The sequence below is a fragment of the Hyperolius riggenbachi genome, chromosome 3 (genome assembly GCF_040937935.1).
Source record: "Hyperolius riggenbachi isolate aHypRig1 chromosome 3, aHypRig1.pri, whole genome shotgun sequence".
NCBI lineage: Eukaryota > Metazoa > Chordata > Amphibia > Anura > Hyperoliidae > Hyperolius > Hyperolius riggenbachi.
The window spans coordinates 42,992,228-43,012,609 of NC_090648.1; the positions used below are offsets into that span (position 1 = coordinate 42,992,228).

Sequence of the window (20,382 nt, forward strand, 5' to 3'; positions counted from 1 at the left end):
TTTGTTTAAAAGGAAATAAATATGGTAACCTCTTGCTTCAGGTTCCCTTTAAGATTAGGCACCACCAGGGGGCAGGGATAAGGTTAGGTACCACCAGGGTGAGGGGATAAGGTTAGGCACCACCAGGGGGCAGGGATAAGGTTAGGTACCACCAGGGTGAGGGGATAAGGTTAGGCATCACCAGGGAGTGGGGATAAGATTAGGCACCACCATGGGGAGGGGGGTTAAGGTTAGGCAACACAAGGGGGCAGGGATAAGGTTAGGTACCACCAGGGTGAGGGGATAAGGTTAGGCACCACCAGGGGGCAGGGATAAGGTTAGGTACCACCAGGGTGAGGGGATAAGGTTAGGCATCACCAGGGAGTGGGGATAAGATTAGGCACCACCAGGGGGAGGAGGGTTAAGGTTAGGCAACACCAGGGGGCGGGGAAGGTTAGGCACCACCAGGGGGCAGGGATAAGATTAGGCACCACCATGGCTATGGTGTTAAGGTTAGGCACCACCAGGGGGAGGGGGGTTAAATTTGGGCACCATCAGGGGTTGGGTGTTAAGGTTAGGCACCACCAGGGGGAGGGGGTTAAGGTTAGGCACCACCATGGCTACGGTGTTAAACAGTTTACTGCTGGAATTCAGTAGTAGAATATTGGTCATTTTACCGGGCACCTTTTTTATATGTACAAGGGATGGCAGTGCTACATTCAACATACAGCAATATATAGCTAGAGGAAGGGTTTCTGATGGATAATTTCAGAATAATTACCATGAAAATGCGTATCGTGAACAATTTATTGCATTCACTATATGTCACTGCAGTGCTGCTTGAACACGGGAGGGTAACATGAGACCACCCTGACAATAAACCTGAGCTGGTCACCTGCCCCGCCATCTACCTTCCCTCCCCACCCCAGGCACATGCATTTTCCTACCTTCATAGCCCGAGTGGATCTTCTCAGCGATCAGCAGACAGCAGGGCTGCCCCTCCGCGTTGTCCGGGTCACGGATCTTCATCAGGTACGGGGTGAGGCGGAAAGGGTGATAGCGGAGGTTCATATCCCGCTCTCGGCCCCCACTGAAAACACACGCCTGCAATAAGACCAGAGCCAGGGAGACCACAGCAACAAAGGGGGGCAATACATTGCATTGGGGGGGAGGGGGGAATGTGGTGGGAGGGGCATACAGTACAGGAGAGGGAACGAGTGTGTGGGACAGTAATAAGAGGAGAAACGTCTGACACAATAAATGAGAGACAAGAGAGGCTGCGAGAGATGGAAGGAAATCAAGAGTCTCAGCAATTGGTGTGTGCGTAGTTTTGTTCATGTGCCTAAAACCACAGCGACCAATCAGCTTTTATGTCAGAGCTATTGGTGTGGCAGAAGACTACAAAAGGTATTACAGGTCAACAAGCTGAGCCGCCAATCACTGCAGATCAACAAATCTGAAACATCCTGAAGGAGAGCCTCAGATTTACCAAAATGGGAGGAGGGCAGCCAATCTACTCGTCCATTGCTGGATCGCCGTTATCTGAAGTTTGGGTGAACGTGCTTTATCGCGTGCCACTAACTGTACGAATGCATATACATTCACTCAGTGCGCTGCTCCTCTCCAAGCTGGCCATACATGTATCGATTTCGGCACTAGTCTACTTTAGGGGACCCAGTAGCAAACCTCATAGGGAACAGTTCTCCAGTCACAGCACCCTCTAAAGCACGAAGCGTTGTGATTGGCCGAATAGTGTAGGCGTGGCTTACTACAACCTATCTGAAACTGAGTAGTTCGCGAGGGTGTCGTCCACCCAATCACGCTGGCGGAATTTCCCTATGAGGTTTCCTGCTGGGTTCCCTCAACTAGGCTTCATGATCTTCAGAAACCTGCTGGATTTCATGTATGGTTGCACTAACTCACTGGCTCCAGCCTGCTGATCACCTGACACTTAACGGATAAACAGTAACCAGCACAACTGTCATCTTCGTGTTTACTATTTACCTGGATCAGTGTTTTACTTCAGCTAACATCTGGAAATATGCCTGAAGAAGGGGACTAGATCCCAGAAAGCTTGCGGAATGTAACTTTATCAGCTAGCCATTAAAAGGCATTATTTTTTACAATACGTTGTTTTTTCTACCTATATAGAATGTACTGGAAATCTGTTGCCCCCCCCCCCCCCAACATGATCAATTTTCAATTTATTGTGGCCAGTTTATCAATGAAAAGTGTTAAGCCCCGTCTACATGATACAATTCCAAGAGCGATCGTTCAAATTCGATTGGATTGATTAAATCCGAAATGTCCAATCAATTTTGATTAGTTATCAATGCAAAATCGACCACACTATCGATCGAGTTCTGATCAGACATGTCGGATTTAATCGATCCAATCGAATTCGATCGATCGCATTTGGAATTGTATCGTGTAGATGGGGCTTGGAGTGTCCATAGAATACTAGATTTTTGGCAACGATATCTGCCTGATTCAATCATCGTGATGTTTATGTATTGTATCCGCTCCCCCGGACACAGGACGAAGCACCAGACACGGGAGGAAACGAGGAGGTGCGTCAACTTGACAGATGAGGTTGCAACACTCACCTTGGGTATGGGGGAGGGTAAAATTACAAGGGTGGGCACCTCAGAAGATGGCGGTGTTATGACGATTTCCAATAGATTTCATGCTGAAGTCTATTGTATCTCTGCCGGCAGTGTTTGGCAGGTAATAGATCCCTCTCCGATCAGATTAAATCTGTCTGATGGTCGATATGGTGGCAATTGCCTAATGAATATCCAACTTCATCAGATGTATGTTGGGTGTAGATGGAAACAATAACTGCATACAGCAGTGCAATGCTGGCAGTTTGACTAAATTTACGCTAAGGTCTAACCTTGATCAGGTGGGCAAAGTGGTAGGAAAGTGATTGCTGCCAATTGAGTGTTGGCTATATCTGGCCATTATCGACCCGACTGGGTATTATACTCCATTTTTCTGTGCACCTCTTCTGATCAGTTAGCCCATAAAGTTGCAAAAAGTTGCTCACTAACAAAAAAATAAAATTAAAAAAATTCTATGACAGCGTTGCTCGTGTGTAGCCCAGCTCATGGAGAAGCAGGTGGCTAGTCTGATCAGCTGACAGATTTGTAAGGCTCTGCTCTGCTGGCATCACTTCCTGCTTCAGCCTACACAGGAAACAGAAACGACACATGACCGTGACCGGCAAATCACAGCCTTACAAATCTACCCCCTGACCGAACTGATCAAAGGCTCCTCCGTGAGTTCTGCTACAAAATAAAAACAACATGGTTTTGTGACAACCCAACAGCAGCCATATAGGTACAGGTGTCATAGTTACAGGTGTCAGGAGCCTTCTGTACAATCACTCCACAGGCAACCGTCACATTCAGCTTCTACTTCCTGTGCCTCGGACATCGTATGACCTAGCAGTCAATGCTGTTGTCTAGACACGCCTCCTGGGCCATATCCATAGGAATGAACAAGGCACTTGATAGTCTTCCACTCCAGGGCACAGGAAGTGGATGCCAGAGTACTCATGTGACTCTTCTTCTTCATACAAGAAAAATAAATACTTCTGAGGACTGCCCCTTAAAGGGAACCTAAACTGAGAAGGATATGGATTTTTCCTTTTAAAATAATACCAGTTGCCTGGCTCTCCTGTTGATCCTGTGTCTCTAATACTCTTAGCCACAGCCCCTGAACAAGCATGCAGATCAGGTACTCTGACTGAAGTCAGACTGGATTAGCTGCATGCTTGTTTCAGGTGCATTATCCACTTACTACTGCAGCCAAAGAGATCAGCAGGACTGCCAGGCAACTGGTATTGTTTAAAAGGAAACATCCATATCCCTCTCAGTTTAGGTTCCCTTTAAGGGAACATAAAGTGAAATAAATGTGCCCAGTTTAACTTACCTGGGCCTTCTTTCAGCCCCCCTGTAGTCCTCCTTGCTGTTGTTCCGGTCTGTTGCCCCTCCAAAAGCTGGCCAACTGGGCCAGTTGCGGGCTACTGCGTATGTGCAGACCTAGCTGTGCCCCTCCTCAATCTCTCTCTTTTAGCCGAGTTTGGTGCATGTGCAGTTGCAATTTTTACGAACTCTGCAAGTGCAGAATGCCCATGACTACGAGAGCGCAATCGTGGAGGAGTGCAGTCCAGGGCAGCGCATGCAGCTTTGGAAGACACAGCTGGAGAATGGAAAAGGGCGGAGTGACGGCAGAGGACCAGGAGGACTACAGAGGGCTGGAGGAAACCCCAGGTAAGTTAAACTGGCTGCATTTATTTAAAGGATACCCCAACTGAAATGTGACATAATGAGATAGACATGTGTATGTACAGTGCCTAGCACACAGATAACTATGCTGTGTTCCTTTTTTTATTTTTCTGCCTGAAAGAGTTAAATATAAGGTATGCAAGTGGCTGACTCAGTCCTGACTCAGACAGGAAGTGACTACAGTGTGACCCTCACTGATAAGAAATTCCAACTATAAAACACTTTCCTAGCAGAAAATGGCTTCTGAGAGCAAGAAAGAGGTAAAAAAAGGGGAATTTCTTATCAGTGAGGGTCACACTGTAGTCACTTCCTGTCTGAGTCAGGACTGAGTCAGCCACTTGCATACCTGATATTTAAGTGTTTCAGGCAGAGAAAGAAAAAAAGGAACACAGCATAGTTATCTGTGTGCTAGGCACTGTACATACACATATCTATCTCATTATGTCACATTTCAGTTCGGGTATCCTTTAACTTCAGGTCCACTTTAAATCAAAATAGTGATGTAGGCGATACGCTGAGCCATAATTTTAATCAATCAGACATCCAATTCTATAATAAAGACTTTCTGCCCAACCAAAATCTGTTACAAATCGGGGCCTTGGGTGATCAATTTCCATCGAATTACTGACTGAAAATTGATTGGGAACAGTGGTAATTTACAAAGCTAGCAGTAGCAGCATTTTCATCCCTATTCAGATATTATTGTGCTGAAATCTGATCAAAGTTCAGTACGTTGCCCAACAGATTTCCAATCAAGGAGATACCGATTGTTTGCTGAATTGGGTGCTCATCACATACTGTGCATGCCCACCTTAAAGGGAACCTAAACTGAGAGGGATATGGATGTTTCCTTTTAAACAATGCCAGTTGCCTGGCAGGCCTGCTGATCTCTTTGGCTGCAGTAGTGGCTGAATCACACACCTGAAACAAGCATGCAGCTAATAAAGTCTGACTTCAGACAGAGCACCTTATCTGCATGCTTGTTAAGGGGCTGTGGCTGAAAGTATTAGAGACTAGAGCTGCTCAAATCCGGATCCGGGAGACATCCGGATAGTTATATCCGGATATCTCCCAGTTACCTGTGCAGGGAGGCGCTGAGGGACGGACCGAAGAAGACGTCGGACAGGTAAGATTGACCCCCCCTCCCCCCGCGCCCGCACAGGTAAATGGGAGCTATCCGGATAGCAACTATCCGGATGTCTCCCGTATGCGGATTTGAGCTGCTCTATTAGAGACAATGGGCTCAATTCACTAAGATCATGCTGGAGATAATAAGGCAAGAGAAAACTTACCTCACACAGTGAGTCTTATCTCTGCATTCCTTAAGTTACCTCCTCTGTAGTTAATTTACCTCCTCTGTAGTTATTTTCACACGCAGTTAATAAACAGCCTGTCTTTAACTCTGGAGTTATTTTAAGGATTGGAGAGTTAACTTAAAGACAGAAGAGTTAACTTTAGGTTTGCCTGAGGTAAAATGTTTCCTGAATACCACATGCCTTATCACCATGGTAACAACTCTAGAAACGTTATTAGAGACAGGAGATAAGTTTAGTGAATTGAGGCCATTGGATCAGCAGGAGCGTCAGGCAACTGGTATTATTTTAAAAGGAAAAATCCATAGGTTCCCTTTAAAGGAGAGTATAAAGATGTGTTTAATTAAAGCAACCAACTACCAGTGATTGCAACGAATCTTAGAAAATTCTTTTTTCCTAATTTATAGCACACTTTGAGTGAGTGAATGAGAAAAAAAACTGACTTTTTTGTCTTCTGTTCTGCTCTGCTTCTCTCAGGCATCCCTTTGTGTTAAAAAATAACCTATCTCTGGAGATGTAATGCTAACAAAATCTATTAATTTTTCACTTCGTAAGAACCTCCCACCACCACTCCAAAAAAAGGGGGGGGGAGGGGTCTGTGCATCTTATGCATTATTTGGGCCAGCACCAAGTCCCCCCCCCCCCCCAAGCTGTCTCTTCGCCACCCTATTGCAATCCCTGCGGCCCCTGCAAAGTATAGCGTCAGCGTTCCGCCCTCACCTCTCCGGTCAGAGCGCCCTCCCTGCCTTATGTCCTGAATCTTCACCGTCACTGGCACCCCCTCTGAGTGACCCCAGTGGCATGTGTGAACTCACCAACATGCCCTTCTGTCATGTAGAAGGGGTGCCAGGCCACGATGAAGATAGACGGACATAGAAAGGAAGGAGCGCTCCGTTGGGAGAGGTGAGAGCATTCTGCTTCTGTTACACTATGCAGGGGCTGAAAGGATTGCAATGGGGTGCTGGAGAGACAGCTTAGAGGGAGACCTGGCTCTAGCTGCTGCTGCTTTCACCTTGGAAGACGCCCTTGCACCATGAAGGGGCGCACTTAACCTGTAGTGCGCCTTGCAGTTAGGTGCATCTTGCAGTCAGGTGTGTCTGTCCTGCTATCCTCAGACTCATTTAAAATAGGAGAGGCAATAGAAAAGGTCATCTATAAAACATTTTTCGCCCATTAGCAGCTGGAATAGAGTTATTGTGTTTGAGATTAGTGCACTGCTTTTGCTCTCAGACGGCAGAGCTGGATGTGCTGTAAATTCTTGGGATGCTTTGATGTCTCTCTGCTAGCAGTGACCATAGCAACTGAAAGCAAAATTCCTCTAATATTATCTCACACTGCCCCCTAATGACAAGTGGCCATAATTACACATTACATCAGTACTAATTAGAAGCAGGGAAATAGAACAAGTACAAAAAAAAATGCTAATGCTAAATTTGCCTGGAGCACAAGCTTTTAAATAAATTGGCTGGCTGCTAAAAGGTTAAATGCACTATGGGAAGGGGGAGGGGAGGGGATTCTGGTGCCTTGTGATAATTTAACAAAGGGTCAAATATCACTTTATGGGCACTCTGATGGATATGCGCATCCGAATCCTTACAGCCCTTCCATGCACTGCTATGGGGATTCGGCTGGGTTGTGCAAAAAAAAACAACCTGCAGCAGGCAGCATTTTTTAGCCCCGCACGCGGCTTTGGATGCAGCCTATTGGTCTCTGCATGTGAAATAGTGTGTGTAGGAAACGGCTGCCCTAAAAAGGCGACTTGTACAACTCTGCTTCCGGGGGGAAAAAAAGCAACGGGGATCTAAAATCTCACTGGCTGGCTGATACTACCCTCCGGAAGTCACGCACCTACGCATTTCTCCAATGTCCAATCACAGCCTTCATTCACCCAAAGTCAGCTGTGAATTTTTATATGTAGCCCCTGCAGGATATTCCTAGAGAGAGAGCTCATATATGGAATTCCTGACTTGTTTCAGGGCTTCTAGAAGAGAGAGGCTGGAGGCACAGGAATGGAGCGGAGAGAGGGGGAGTTGTGTGGGAGAATGACGCAGGATGTGTCAGTATGTTAATTATGGGGTCTTTTGTGTCACAGCTGTGAGTAGAGAGCAGAGATTACAGGAGGAGAGGAGGGGGGAGAGAGGAGGGACACTTCCGGAGGGGGGAGACTGTGCTCTATGTATACACGTATAGCGTGTCATTTCTCAAGTCTGTCACAGTTTGTGCAGAGTCTGCGTTCCTTAAGGTGGCCACACATCAGGCGACTTGCTGGGCGATCGACCGTCCGATTCAATTATTAGATATCGGAGTCAGATGAAAATCGGTGTGGCCAAGTGCATGCCCGAATGATGATGGATCGTACTGCACACTGCACATTAGGGGGACAGTGTAGGACCATCGATTTCAGCATGCAATTGATTGGAAATCTGCCTGTGGTGTGTGGGCAGCCGACAGATCTCTCTCTAATCAGTTTCAGTCAGAGAGAGATTTGTCTCTTGGTCGACTCTGCCCATCAAAGCTAGATGTATGGCTACCTTTAGATCAGTGTCTCCTGCCTATAGACACAGCGTGAGAGATCAGCAGAGGAGACAGTGTGATATAGATCAGTGTCTCCTGCCTATAGACACAGCGTGAGAGATCAGCAGAGGAGACAGTGTGATATAGATCAGTGTTTCCTGCCTATAGACAGAGCGTGAGAGTACAGCAGAGGAGACAGTGTGATATAGATCAGTGTCTCCTGCCTATAGACACAGCGTGAGAGATCAGCAGAGGAGACAGTGTGATATAGATCAGTGTCTCCTGCCTATAGACACAGCGTGAGAGATCAGCAGAGGAGACAGTGTGATATAGATCAGTGTCTCCTGCCTATAGACACAGCGTGAGAGATCAGCAGAGGAGACAGTGTGATATACTGTAGATCAGTGTCTCCTGCCTATAGACACAGGGTGAGAGATCAACAGAGGAGACAGTGTGATATAGATCAGTGTTTCCTGCCTATAGACAGAGCGTGAGAGTACAGCAGAGGAGACAGTGTGATATAGATCAGTGTCTCCTGCCTATAAATGCAGCGTGAGAGATCAGCAGAGGAGACAGTGTGATATAGATCAGTGTCTCTTGCCTATAGACAAAGCGTGAGAGTACAGCAGAGGAGACAGTGTGATATAGATCAGTGTCTCCTGCCTATAGACACAGCGTGAGAGATCAGCAGAGGAGACAGTGTGATATAGATAGGTGTCTCCTGCCTATAGACACAGCGTGAGAGATCAGCAGAGGAGACAGTGTGATATAGATCAGTGTCTCCTGCCTATAGACACAGTGTGAGAGATCAGCAGAGGAGACAGTGTGATATAGATCAGTGTCTCCTGCCTATAGACAGAGCGTGAGAGTACAGCAGAGAAGACAGTGTGACATAGATCAGTGTTTCCTGCCTATAGACACAGCGTGAGAGATCAGCAGAGGAGACAGTGTGATATAGATCAGTGTTTCCTGCCTATAGACACAGCGTGAGAGATCAGCAGAGACAGTGTGATATAGATCAGTGTCTCCTGCTAATAGACACAGTGTGAGATATGAGCAGAGAAGACAGTGTGATATAGATCAGTGTCTCCTGCCTATAGACACAGCGTGAGAGATCAGCAGAGGAGACAGTGTGATATAGATCAGTGTCTCCTGCCTATAGACACAGCGTGAGAGATCAGCAGAGGAGACAGTGTGATATACTGTAGATCAGTGTCTCCTGCCTATAGACACAGCGAGAGAGATCAGCAGAGGAGACAGTGTGATATAGATCAGTGTTTCCTGCCTATAGACACAGCGTGAGAGATCAGCAGAGGAGACAGTGTAATATAGATCAGTGTCTCTCCTACCTATTTATTGTGTGACAGAGCAGTGTCATGTCTCTATATGAATTGTGCAATAGTGTTCTTTCTTTCTCTCACATCTTCCCTTTCTGCATAGAACAACTGCAAACATAATTAGTCAACTTTTTATCTACCCTTCCCCCCCGGTTTTGCGATACCCACCTGATCCGACAGAAGACCGACTTCTCCTGAGTGTAGTCCATGGACGCTGGCTCTGTAAACAACATGAGAGGTGAAGGTCAACTTCAGAGTAATGTGCAAGTGGCCGGTTAGCTCAGTTGGTTAGAGCGTGGTGCTAATAACGCCAAGGTCGCGGGTTCGATCCCCGTACGGGCCACAAGGATACCGTACGGAGATGTAATGTAAAAATTCTATTTGTCTTGTTAACACCTATTGATTTGAAGGACAACTGAAGTGACAGGGATATTGGAGGTTGACATATTTATTTCCTTTTGAAACAATACCAGTTACCTGGCTGTCTTGCTGATGTTTCATGCATCAGTAGTGTCTGAATCACCTGCCCCGAAACAAGCATGAGACTAATCCAGTCAGGCTTCAGTCAGAAACATCTGATCGGCATGCTTGTTCATGGTCTATGGCTAAAAGTATTAGAAGCAGAGGAACAGCAGGACAGCCAGGCAATGTGCATTGTTTAAAAGGAAATACATATGGCAGCCTCCATATCCCTCTCACTTCGAGCGTGCTTAAAATCAAACCTTAATTGAATGAAAACTTTTCAGCTAATTACATTCTGGGTCTAAAGCTAAATGCTCACTTGGAATTGGATCGGGGAACCTCACAGCAACGCCATCCGACAAAGAACGTTCCCCGATCCATCTTCTTGCCTGCGGGAACGCGACACGTGGGAATCATAGGTTAAACAATCGCGGTACTTTGCATGGGAGACGTTGGGGTCATAAAGATCTGTCGTAATTGCCGCACGTCACAAAACATAATTTGTGTAACTGTGTACATGAACTCACGTCACGTGATTACAGTCACGTGATTGACTGATCTAAATCCAGTTTTTGGGAGCTGATCGGATATGCTGAAAATTAACGTTTCGACCCGCCGATCTGACAGGGAATTTCATTGAGTTCCAGCCTTAAAAGTTTTGGTTCGCTTCAGATGTACTTTAACTGCTTCCACACCTTGGACAGTTGAAATCTGTGCCCTGTTTGGAAGCTGTTATTTCTGCCAGGGCATAGATTTCAATTATCCCAGGTTAATCCCAATTATCAGTTATCCCACGTTGCTGCACCCGCTCGTTCTGCTGTCACACTTCCGTGTCTCGGTCAGGAGCCAATTTCATTTGCTTCTGAACCTGTGATTGCTGTGAGCCAATCACAGCAATCACTTCACTTAACCTCTCTGCCGCAGAGTGGCTTTCTCGTTCCTCAGTCATGCCATGTGGCGTGATGTTGCGAGGAGCTAGATTTGAAGGGAACGAGCACTCCCTCGAGCGCGTTCCCTGCAGTAAACAGTGTGCCGTCGTGATCAGCCTGCTAGCCGCAAACGGAGCTGGCAGGCTGTTATTTACATTATATATTGAAAAACACGTGTACAGCACTGCGATCTAGAGCAGCGTTGTACAGAGGACAGCCCTGTCACTTAACTGTCCCTCCAAATGGCTCACAACCTGATCCCTATCATAGGCATATGCTTATGTATGTAACGTGTAGTGAATGTAGCGTGATCTAGGGCTAATTTAGGGGAGGGAGCAGGGGAATAAAATAAAAAAATAAATAATCATTTTTAATTAATTAGAAAAAAAATCAGCAATCAAATACCACTAAAAGAAAGCTCTATTAGTGAGAAGAAAAGCAGGTAAAATTAGTTTGGGTTCTGAGTTGTATGACCGACCTATACATTGTTAAAGTTGTGAAGTGCTGAATTGTGAAAAATCACCTGGTCACTAGGGGGTATAAACCTCTGATCCTCAAGTGGTTAAAAGGGCTCAGACGGCTCTTAAAGAGGCCAGACCTATCAGGTCGCAAAAGGTTAAACAGACGACTAGAAGAGTGTTTACAGCCCAAATAAAACAGGTAAGGATGAAAAAATAGAGCACCTCCTGGTGGCTGGTTAGAGCGTTGTGCTAATAAAGCCAAAGTTCTGCGTTCATATATTTTAAAACAATTTTTGCAATGATGTCAGACTCCCCCCCATCTTACCTCCAGACGTACAGCTGCTCCATGACGGGAGGTGGTAAGGCGCGGTGGACCCATAGAAGACACTGACATCCTGCGGAGCCAGGAACTCAGCGAACGTTGCTCCTTTGAACACGTCCCTTTTGCAGTGCAGGATCTGCGAGGCTTGGTCAGAGATGTAGACGATGCGGCCGGTGACAAACGACACGGCCACAGTAAACGTGTCCTAGGAAAGAAGAGGCTGGCATTCAGGACACTGCTGGCTGTACAGCTAAAGGGCAACTCCACCCAAATACATAACATGGTCAAAAGGTGCTTAGTTAAAGATGAACTGTAGTGAAAATAACATAATAAAATTACTTATCTTTTACAATATTCATTTATAGATTATTTAGTCAGTGTTTGCGCATTGTAAAATCTTTCCTCTCCCTGATTTACATTCTGAAATGTATCACTGGTGGTGACCAGGGGTGCTCGGATACCCCTTTTCAAAATCCGAATTGATCCGGATCCGGATACCCAGATATCCGGATCCGAATCGGATATCCGAATCTGAACTTTTTGGTATCCGAGTAAACTCGGATATCCGAACCCAATATCCTGGATATCCGTCCGGATTCGGATAGAAAACCGGAAGTGACCTGAAAATGGCTTAAAATGCCTCCAAAAGTCTCTTCAAATGGCAAAAACTTCTCTCGGAGGTCTCTCTCTCTCTCTCTCTCTATATCTGAACTAACTATCCGCCTGGATTTCGGATGGGAAATCCGAGTTTGTCGGATAGTGCTATTCGGATTTAAAAAAAAATATCCGACTTGCTATTCAAAGTTCGGATAGTGGAAAAAGTTATCTGGGTAGTTCGGATACCCGAATATTGGATGAGCACCACTGGTGGTGACATCTTTAGTTCTGCCAGGTGATCTGTATGGAATGCTTGTTACTGAGAGGGAGGAAGATACTGGATGCTTGGCAGTTGGGAAAAGCCGTTATTTCCCACAATGCAACAAGGTTCACAGACAGTAAACCATGGTCCTGACATCACACTGTGGGAGGGGTTTCACCACAATATCAGCCATACAGATCATCCCTGATGATCTTTTCACCCAAGCTGGGAACCTAGTTTTAGCTTATCCAAGGTGTAGAAATGCAGACTCAAGGTTCGTTCTCACCTCGTGATTTTTTTGCGCGATTCTTCTGACAACCGGCCGGGAATTTTTTTTTAAAGCACCGATCGATCATGTATGTGTTCTCACAACGTGGGTACGAGTGTGCTATTAGGCAGATGACACTTCGCAGCGAGTGGCGATAACTACCGCCCTGGCGAATCAGATCTTTAAAATCATCAAACTCTTGTTTGCGCCCGTCGTGTGTTTACTAGCAGGCAGGAGGATGGATCGGAGAACGCTGGTTGTCGGGGGGTGTCACTGTAATCCATCTTCCTGCATATTCAGTTGAGTATGTGTACCAGAGCTGTAAAATTAACAACATTGTATACATACCTGGGGCTTCCTCCAGCCCCATCCGCTCTGATCGCTCCCACGCTGCCGTCCTCCGCAGCCGTAGCCATAGAGGGCCTGACTGACGTCAGTGATGGGACCCGGTTACCAAAGCAGCGGGCAGCGGAGTAAAGCGTGGGAGTGATCAGAGCGGATGGGGCTGGAGGAAGCCCCAGGTATGTATAACATCTTTTTAATTTTACAGCTCTGAGTCCCCTTAGGGCCCCTTTTCCACCAAAACATGGCAAACATGGCATTTGTGTTTTGGTTTTAGTCAAAAATCTAAAATGGGAAAGGGAGGTGCCACGATTACCATGGTAATCCCAGTGCCCTTGCGATCGGGCAAACCATGTGCGATCCAAAGATCAGATTGAAACGTGGATCGTGGAAAAGGACCCCCAGAGAGTCTGCCAGCATTATCTCATAGAATAGTCGATGAGATTCTAATAATTCTGAAGTGATGCATGTTTTATACTAATTTTATTCAAATGTATGCATCTTTGAATTTGGACCAATCAAATGTAGCAGATGCATTTCATTGGTCTGCTTTCAATCTGCGTACATTTCAAAACAAAATTAGAGTTAAAAGCGGATCAGAGATGAAAAACTAACTATAACAAGTAACTTGTCTATATATCTTATCTAATATTTAGATGGTTTACACAGCAAATCTAGCTGCAAACAGCTTTAACAGAACATAATTATTTCTTCCTGTGATACAATGAGAGCAGCCATGTACTGTTTGTCACATTACACACAGGCAAGCTGGTAGCATCTCCAGCCCTCAGCCTGTGACAAATTCAGTCCCCTCTCCTCCTCCCTCCTCCACTCTGCCTCTGAAATCTCTGGCTAGTAACATCTCCTCCTGCCCAGACTGTGCTCCCATAAGCACTTGCTACATGGCTCTCAGCTGTGGGCGAGGCTTGTTTAGTTTATAGGGAATTAGAGTATTAAAACAAATCAAAAAAAGTATTTGGCTTGAGGAATGCCCTATAAACTATATGAAAGAAACACAATTATGCAATGAGTAAAAGTTTATCTCGGATCCACTTTAAGCAGCACTGAATTGGGGAGAGAAAAAAATTGAATGAAGCCCACGGTGGGCTCCATTACCGAGGTAGCTGATTTCGGAGCATAGCTACTTTGGGTGCTTGGCATGCGGCCTTCCAGTGTTCACACCCTTTCCCTTGCCTACCCTTGGTGACCCATACAGCCTAAGGGGCCCATAGAACAAGTGTGGCCATCATGATCTTCACACCCATAACAAGTGTAGCCACCAAAATACCTGATCTGAAGGATGGTCCCCTGTATCGTAGGTAGGGAAGGTTAGTAGTTGGGGACCCCCACAGCTCTGGGCTCTCCCTGCTTGCAGGGGCTGATTTCCTCTAGTTATGCCCCTGGCTTTCAGAGCTAAAAGAAAAGGTAATTCAGCCGATGGCAATAGCTGGTGCCCGTAAAACGAGTCTCCCCCGAGTTGCTACATCTTGGAGGGGGAATAGTGATTACCATCGGGCAAGCGTTTGTGTGGGCAAAGGGTGAGCAGTCTTTCGGTTTCACTGTGTCAAAATTGCCCACGACGGTAATGGATGTACCCTCCATGACCTCCTCCTGAGTGCTAGATGTCCTCGAGGTCCCTCCCGTTTCCCGTCCCTGGTCCTCTAGGGAAGGGATTGGATCTCTCAGTTCCCCCGGAGCAGCGTCGCGAGTCTCCAGCCTCGCGCACTCAGCAAAACAACGCTTTCTTTCACTACAATCTGAAACTCGTTCAGAATCACTCTGCGCCACTTGGAGGAACTTCCAGGAGGCTAGGGAGACAAGAGGACCAGGCAAAGCCAACAGGAGAAGTTCAAAGGACAACATTCAGCTAAGGAGGAGGTAGCCTGGTACACCCATGGGCTTCCTTCAGGAATTTTTTTTTTCCCAATTCAGGGGTACTTTACGAGAAAACAGCAGGACAGGAGTATCCTTGTATGACTGCTTCCGCTGCCTCCCACAGGACAATCATGTGGCACTTGCACCCAATGCCTAAAGCTGACAGACTGAGATGACACTATAGACATGCGCGAGGTACTCACAGGGTTCTTCAGCGTGTACTCCGATGTGACGCTCTCCACTTCCTCGATGGTGAAGCTGGACATGTCCAGGCTGCATGGCTGCGACTCATCGATGGTCCACTGCTGGTAATACTCCTGGTTAGCTGAGGAGGCAAAATTCACTATTAGAATATTGCTCAAAAGGCCAAGGAAAGGAATGAAGAAAACGTACTGTAAGTAAGAGCCAAGACAAGTATGCGTCATGCCGAAACGTCAAATGGGAATTTGGGGATGAAGCACAAAAGTGCAGTAATCTTGCTGTGCGCAGGCAGCGCGCGGCAATATTATCGCTACTACTGGCAGCATGTACCACGACATATGCTATTAGCTCAACCTGCGGTAGGCTAGTACAGCAAGCATTGCTATGGTACCTGGCGTTACTAATGCTAACGGTCATTAGTAATGCGCATTACCGTAGCAAGGCTCGCGCTATCCCAGTTCCACGTTTTGCAGGTGCCAACCGAATAAAATATACTAAAATCCTGTCAAAAATATAGGAAGTGGTGGACTTCCCTCCAGATATACGACACCGATAGTCAATTTCTAAAGAAATAATTAAGACATAAAATGCTACAAGTTGCAGCGCGTTTCACAGGAATCTACTGCTTCTTCAGGCAAAAAAGTGGGATTATCTGCAAGTACCTGAATAAGCAAAAGGTTCCTGTGAAATGCATATGCCTATCTGTGTAAAAAAAAAAAGTTAGACTTAAAGGGGTTCTGTGGGGGTTTGCGAAGGATAAAAAACGCCACTTATCTGGGGCTTCTATCAGCCCCCTGTAGCAGTAATTTCCCATGTCATCCTCCTCCGATCTGCCGTTCCCCACCGCTGGCACCGGGCATTATTCGTCTGTCAACGAAGTTTTCTCTTACTGCGCCTGCACAGTAAGCTTCTGATGATGTGGGCAGGAGGGAGCACGGCCGCGCAGCCGCAATTGGATGGCGTGCCGCACTAGACCGTTGCCGGCGGCGGGGAACGGTGGATCGGAGGAGGACAGCGTGGGACCTTACTGCTACAGGGGGCTGATAGAAGTCCCAGGTAAGTGGCGGTTTTTATCCTTAGCAAACCCCCACAGAACCCCTTTAAAATATACTATTCTTAAGGTGGCCACTAAGGATCCAATTTCTAGAGAAAAATCGTTCGAGCGATCAGATAATTCTGATCGGAAGAAAAATCGTTTACTGCACCATCAACAAACCACTCTTTGCTTCCTATCTATCACAACCAACAAGAAAATCCAAATGGACAACTATTTTTATAATCGTTCTAAATCGATTTTGAGATTATATACAACCGATCAGAGTCTCTGATCGCTCAAACGATTTTTCACTAGAAATATGACCATTAGAGGCCACCTTAAGTCTAACTAATCTTCTTACACAGATCACACAGTTCTTGTGTACAGGATTCGCGAGATTCGAAAGATTTGAGAAAATCGAGAATCATGTTAGATTCGGATTCAAGGAGATCTGGGATTCGTCCCATCTGTAGTTTATTGTGAGAGCATTGTGCAGACACACAGAGAGAAAGTAAAGGTATGTGTATAAACACAGCTTATAAGAAAACATACAAATACCTGTACTATGAAACAAGACAACTAGAGCACACAAATAATGAAATGCACATTTGTTATGGACATTGCTAAAGGGAAGGTCCCAGGAAATTAAAAAAAAATAAAAAATCTACTTACCTGGGTCTTCATCCAGCCCCTGGCAGCAGATATATCCCTCACCGCAGCTCTGGTGTCCCGGGGTCCCCTCCATGACGCCGGAATGGCGGCGGCAAGGGACATATTGGCTGCCAGGGGCTGGGTGAAGACCCGGGTAATTAGATCCTTTTTTTTTTTAATTCCTCAGATGTATCCTTTAAGTGCCTTTTATTTGGCTCAAAGAAAAAATATCACGTGACAATGCACATTAACTTCATCTTGTATACAGTACCAACATCTGGCTCGTTGGTCTAGGGGTATGATTCTCGCTTAGGGTGCGAGAGGTCCCGGGTTCAAATCCCGGACGAGCCCTGTTTTTACCTACCCTATAGTAGCAGTTACAGATGGCCATAATAGCTGGTACGCGTTTGGTAGCCACACATTTCGGCTGATAATCATTGTTTGCTAGGGATGGTCAATGTGATGCTGATTATTCACAGTTGATGCACATTGTATGTTAACTAGATGCAAATTGACATAGCTTTAAAATAGGCAGCCAAATTATTCTACAGCTGCTGCATTTGATTGCATAAAATTAACATATACTTTAGATCAACTGTGCATCATCTCGGAATTAGTACCAGTAACTGAATCACCACTGCAGCCTTTTGTTAGAGAGCGACACCTGCTGGCACTAAGTGGTAAATCTAAAGCGTTCATCTATAACATTTCAAACTAAACTTGTTAAAAAAATAAACTAAAAAAAAAAATCTGTTTCATCTGCCTGGTGAGTGTGTGTAAGTCTAAGCAAAACCCATTGAAGAAAAGGTTTGTAAAAAATGGGTTTCCGTAAATATTACACTGATCTATCCTGTGTAAAAATTGAGTAATAACTGTAAGTACAACATTACTATGTTTACATATTTAAAGAGTATATGCAGTCACAGGCAAACTGCTACATTCAGAACTTTATATTCATTACATTTTTTGCATCCAAGACAAATGTCTGTGATTGTCTGGGGTGAACGGCTAGCATGAGTATGGATGTCTCTAATATCACTGGCCTCCACTTCAACACTGGTGAATTGGACCCTATCTGGCATCTCCTCCACCGTACTTTTTCTGTTGTCTCCGCATCGGGATGCCTCCCTCCCCTTTCCATAAAACTGAACTAGCATCTCAGAAGAGCATCGTACATCATATCTGTACAATGACTGTACCTAAACTGTCACCAGAAACAGTCAATCCAGGCAACAACAACTAATCATGTATATGTACCGGTATCTTCACACGATTCGTCACACATGCACTGCCCAAGTAGCGCATGGGCACATCCCTCTTTCTGATCGTAGAGAGATCTTTTGGCTGCCCATACACCACAGGCTGGTTCCCGATCAATTTCATGCTGAAATCAATCCGAAATCAGCCTTGTGACACCACATCCGCCGCCTCGCCACCTGCCACCCCTAATGTTAAATGTGTGCCCCCCGCCGTGCCCAGTGCACTATACCTGCCCATGTCCGCCGCTGGCTCCAGGCTCCATATTCCGTCCATACATGTGCCTGGTTGCCAGAGTAACCTCGGTGCGTGTGACGTCACGTGTACCCTGGCAACCACGTGGGGCACATTTCTGGATGGAGGATTGGGCCTGGAGCTAGTGACAAACATGCACAGGTAATGACTAGTGCACTGGGCGCAGGGGGCACATTGAACATTAGGAGGGGGGGACAGCGCAGGGGGCTTTGTTGCGTTCGTCGCTTGACCCGATATCACTTCTCGTTACCGCCGCGCACCAGACCAACCACGACGGGCCAACATTTTGCAGCACGTCCGATCGACATGCTTGACCAAAAATTGGTCACATTATCAATTGGGTATGCACTTGGCGGCACCGATTTTCATCTGATTCATTAATAATTATCGAATCAGATGGTCAATCGGCCACCAAGTCGCCTGATGTATGGTCACCTTTAAGACTCGTACACACGTCTGATCAAAGGCAACGACGGGTCCGTCGTCTCCTCCCGCTGGGCGGGTTTTTAGCAGACAGTACAGCGTGTGTACAGTCTGTCGGTGGACTGATAAGGCTGTTTCTGAGCGATCCGCCCGCGGACCGCTCAAAATCAGCCTTATCAGTCCTCCGACAGAGTGTACACACGCTGTACTGTGTGCTGAAAACCCGCCCAGCGGGAGGTGACGACAGACCCGTCATTGCCTTTGATCAGACGTGTGTACGAGTCTTAACAGTGCTGAGTTGCAGGACTAAGTGATGACTATGGGCTTTGTTTACAATACAGGACAACGCAGCATCGTCTACAATAGACAGTGTATTCAATCATCTCATTGCCCAGGTCAGAACATCTATGAGATCAGCCCCAGTCACCACACTCACCTCGTACTTGCTTAACGCAGGAGAGAGCGTATTGCAGTGTGGCCAAGGTGCCCGATTTCCCTTTCATTCGTTTCTGTGATGGGAGGCGTATTTTCAGCTCCTTAAGAGCCTTCATCAGTTCCTTCTGATTCTTTTCCCGGGCGGACTGTTCGCTACTGCAAGCATAAGGGAAAAGGGGGGAAGAAAGTCATGATAGAGGCCAGGGATTCAGGGGGTTACATTTTTAACTATGTGGAAAAAAAGGGAACATGTTTGCTGCACCAATTTAGAGATTCTCTTTGCCAAGACAGTCTGAGACACTCCCACTTGGTCACATGACATGCAAGAGGAAGAGTGGTTGCTCTGCAAGCTAAAACCACGCCCTCTGCTGACTAATCAGACCAATCAAACCTCTCAGTCTCTGAAAGGGAGGAGCATGGTACAGACTGACTGCAAGGGGAAAGTGGGCAGACAGGGGGAGGTCTCTGAGGAGGAGAGAAGGATCTATAAACTGCTGCAGCAGCTATTTGCCTTTATTTAACTCTGAGCTAGACTTTACACATCACATTGCCCAGCCCTCTGACAGAAAACCAACTTACTGGACTCTGTTACTTCCTCAGCGCCTCTAAATTGAAGGGGCACTCCAAGAAAAGCCATTGGATTGGGCACTGAATACGAACAACATCTGTGATTTATACCTTTGTAATCATTTGTCCTCTATAATTTATGAGCTACGGACGTCTTAGCGCCCCCTCTGTGGCCGGCTCTCTAGCTCCTGCTATCTGAACGAGTGAGACAAAAAAAAGCAGAGAAACGGCTTGCTTGATTAAAAGTTCCAAAGATAAGAAAGACAAAAGAATGGCTGGGGTCTCCACATGGAAGGAACCGCTCAGCACTGAAGCTGCAGTGAAAGGCAAGCGCCATGGCACACAGGCGAAAAGAAGCCAGCTTTTCAGCCGTACGTCACACAAGGTTATCAAGCAGCGGGGGGGGGGGGGGGGGATGAGGTCAGAAAATAAGACAACTGATAATATACAGCTGCACAAAACAAATCATCACGGCAATAGTACACATATTCCTAATACAGTGCTATTGTATGCGACATACAGAAGCAAGGAGGCGCACTGCTAAATTCATGGGTTGATTCTCTTTGGTTTATTGTTCAGTCGAGTGTGACTTTTGGCGACCCCA

The 20,382-nt window shown here is 46.3% G+C and overlaps 1 protein-coding gene and 2 non-coding genes across 8 annotated transcripts in view; 2 read left to right on the forward strand and 1 right to left on the reverse strand.

The window, feature by feature from the left end:
- Nucleotides 1-20,382, reverse strand: part of PER1 (period circadian regulator 1) — a 117,865-nt gene that overhangs the window by 24,459 nt on the left and 73,024 nt on the right. For all 6 annotated transcript variants that reach the window (XM_068274030.1, XM_068274033.1, XM_068274035.1 and 3 more), the window contains exons 4-8: nt 19,213-19,367; nt 15,157-15,278; nt 11,613-11,814; nt 9,604-9,655; nt 927-1,069 (exon numbers count right to left, since the gene is read on the reverse strand). In XM_068274030.1, the coding sequence (XP_068130131.1) occupies nt 927-1,069; nt 9,604-9,655; nt 11,613-11,814; nt 15,157-15,278; nt 19,213-19,367 (674 nt within the window). The remainder of the gene's footprint in view (nt 1-926; nt 1,070-9,603; nt 9,656-11,612; nt 11,815-15,156; nt 15,279-19,212; nt 19,368-20,382) is intronic.
- Nucleotides 9,705-9,778, forward strand: TRNAI-AAU (transfer RNA isoleucine (anticodon AAU)). Its single transcript has one exon. It is a non-coding gene; the product is annotated as a tRNA-Ile (tRNA).
- TRNAP-AGG (transfer RNA proline (anticodon AGG)) lies at nt 17,121-17,192 on the forward strand. Its single transcript has one exon. It is a non-coding gene; the product is annotated as a tRNA-Pro (tRNA).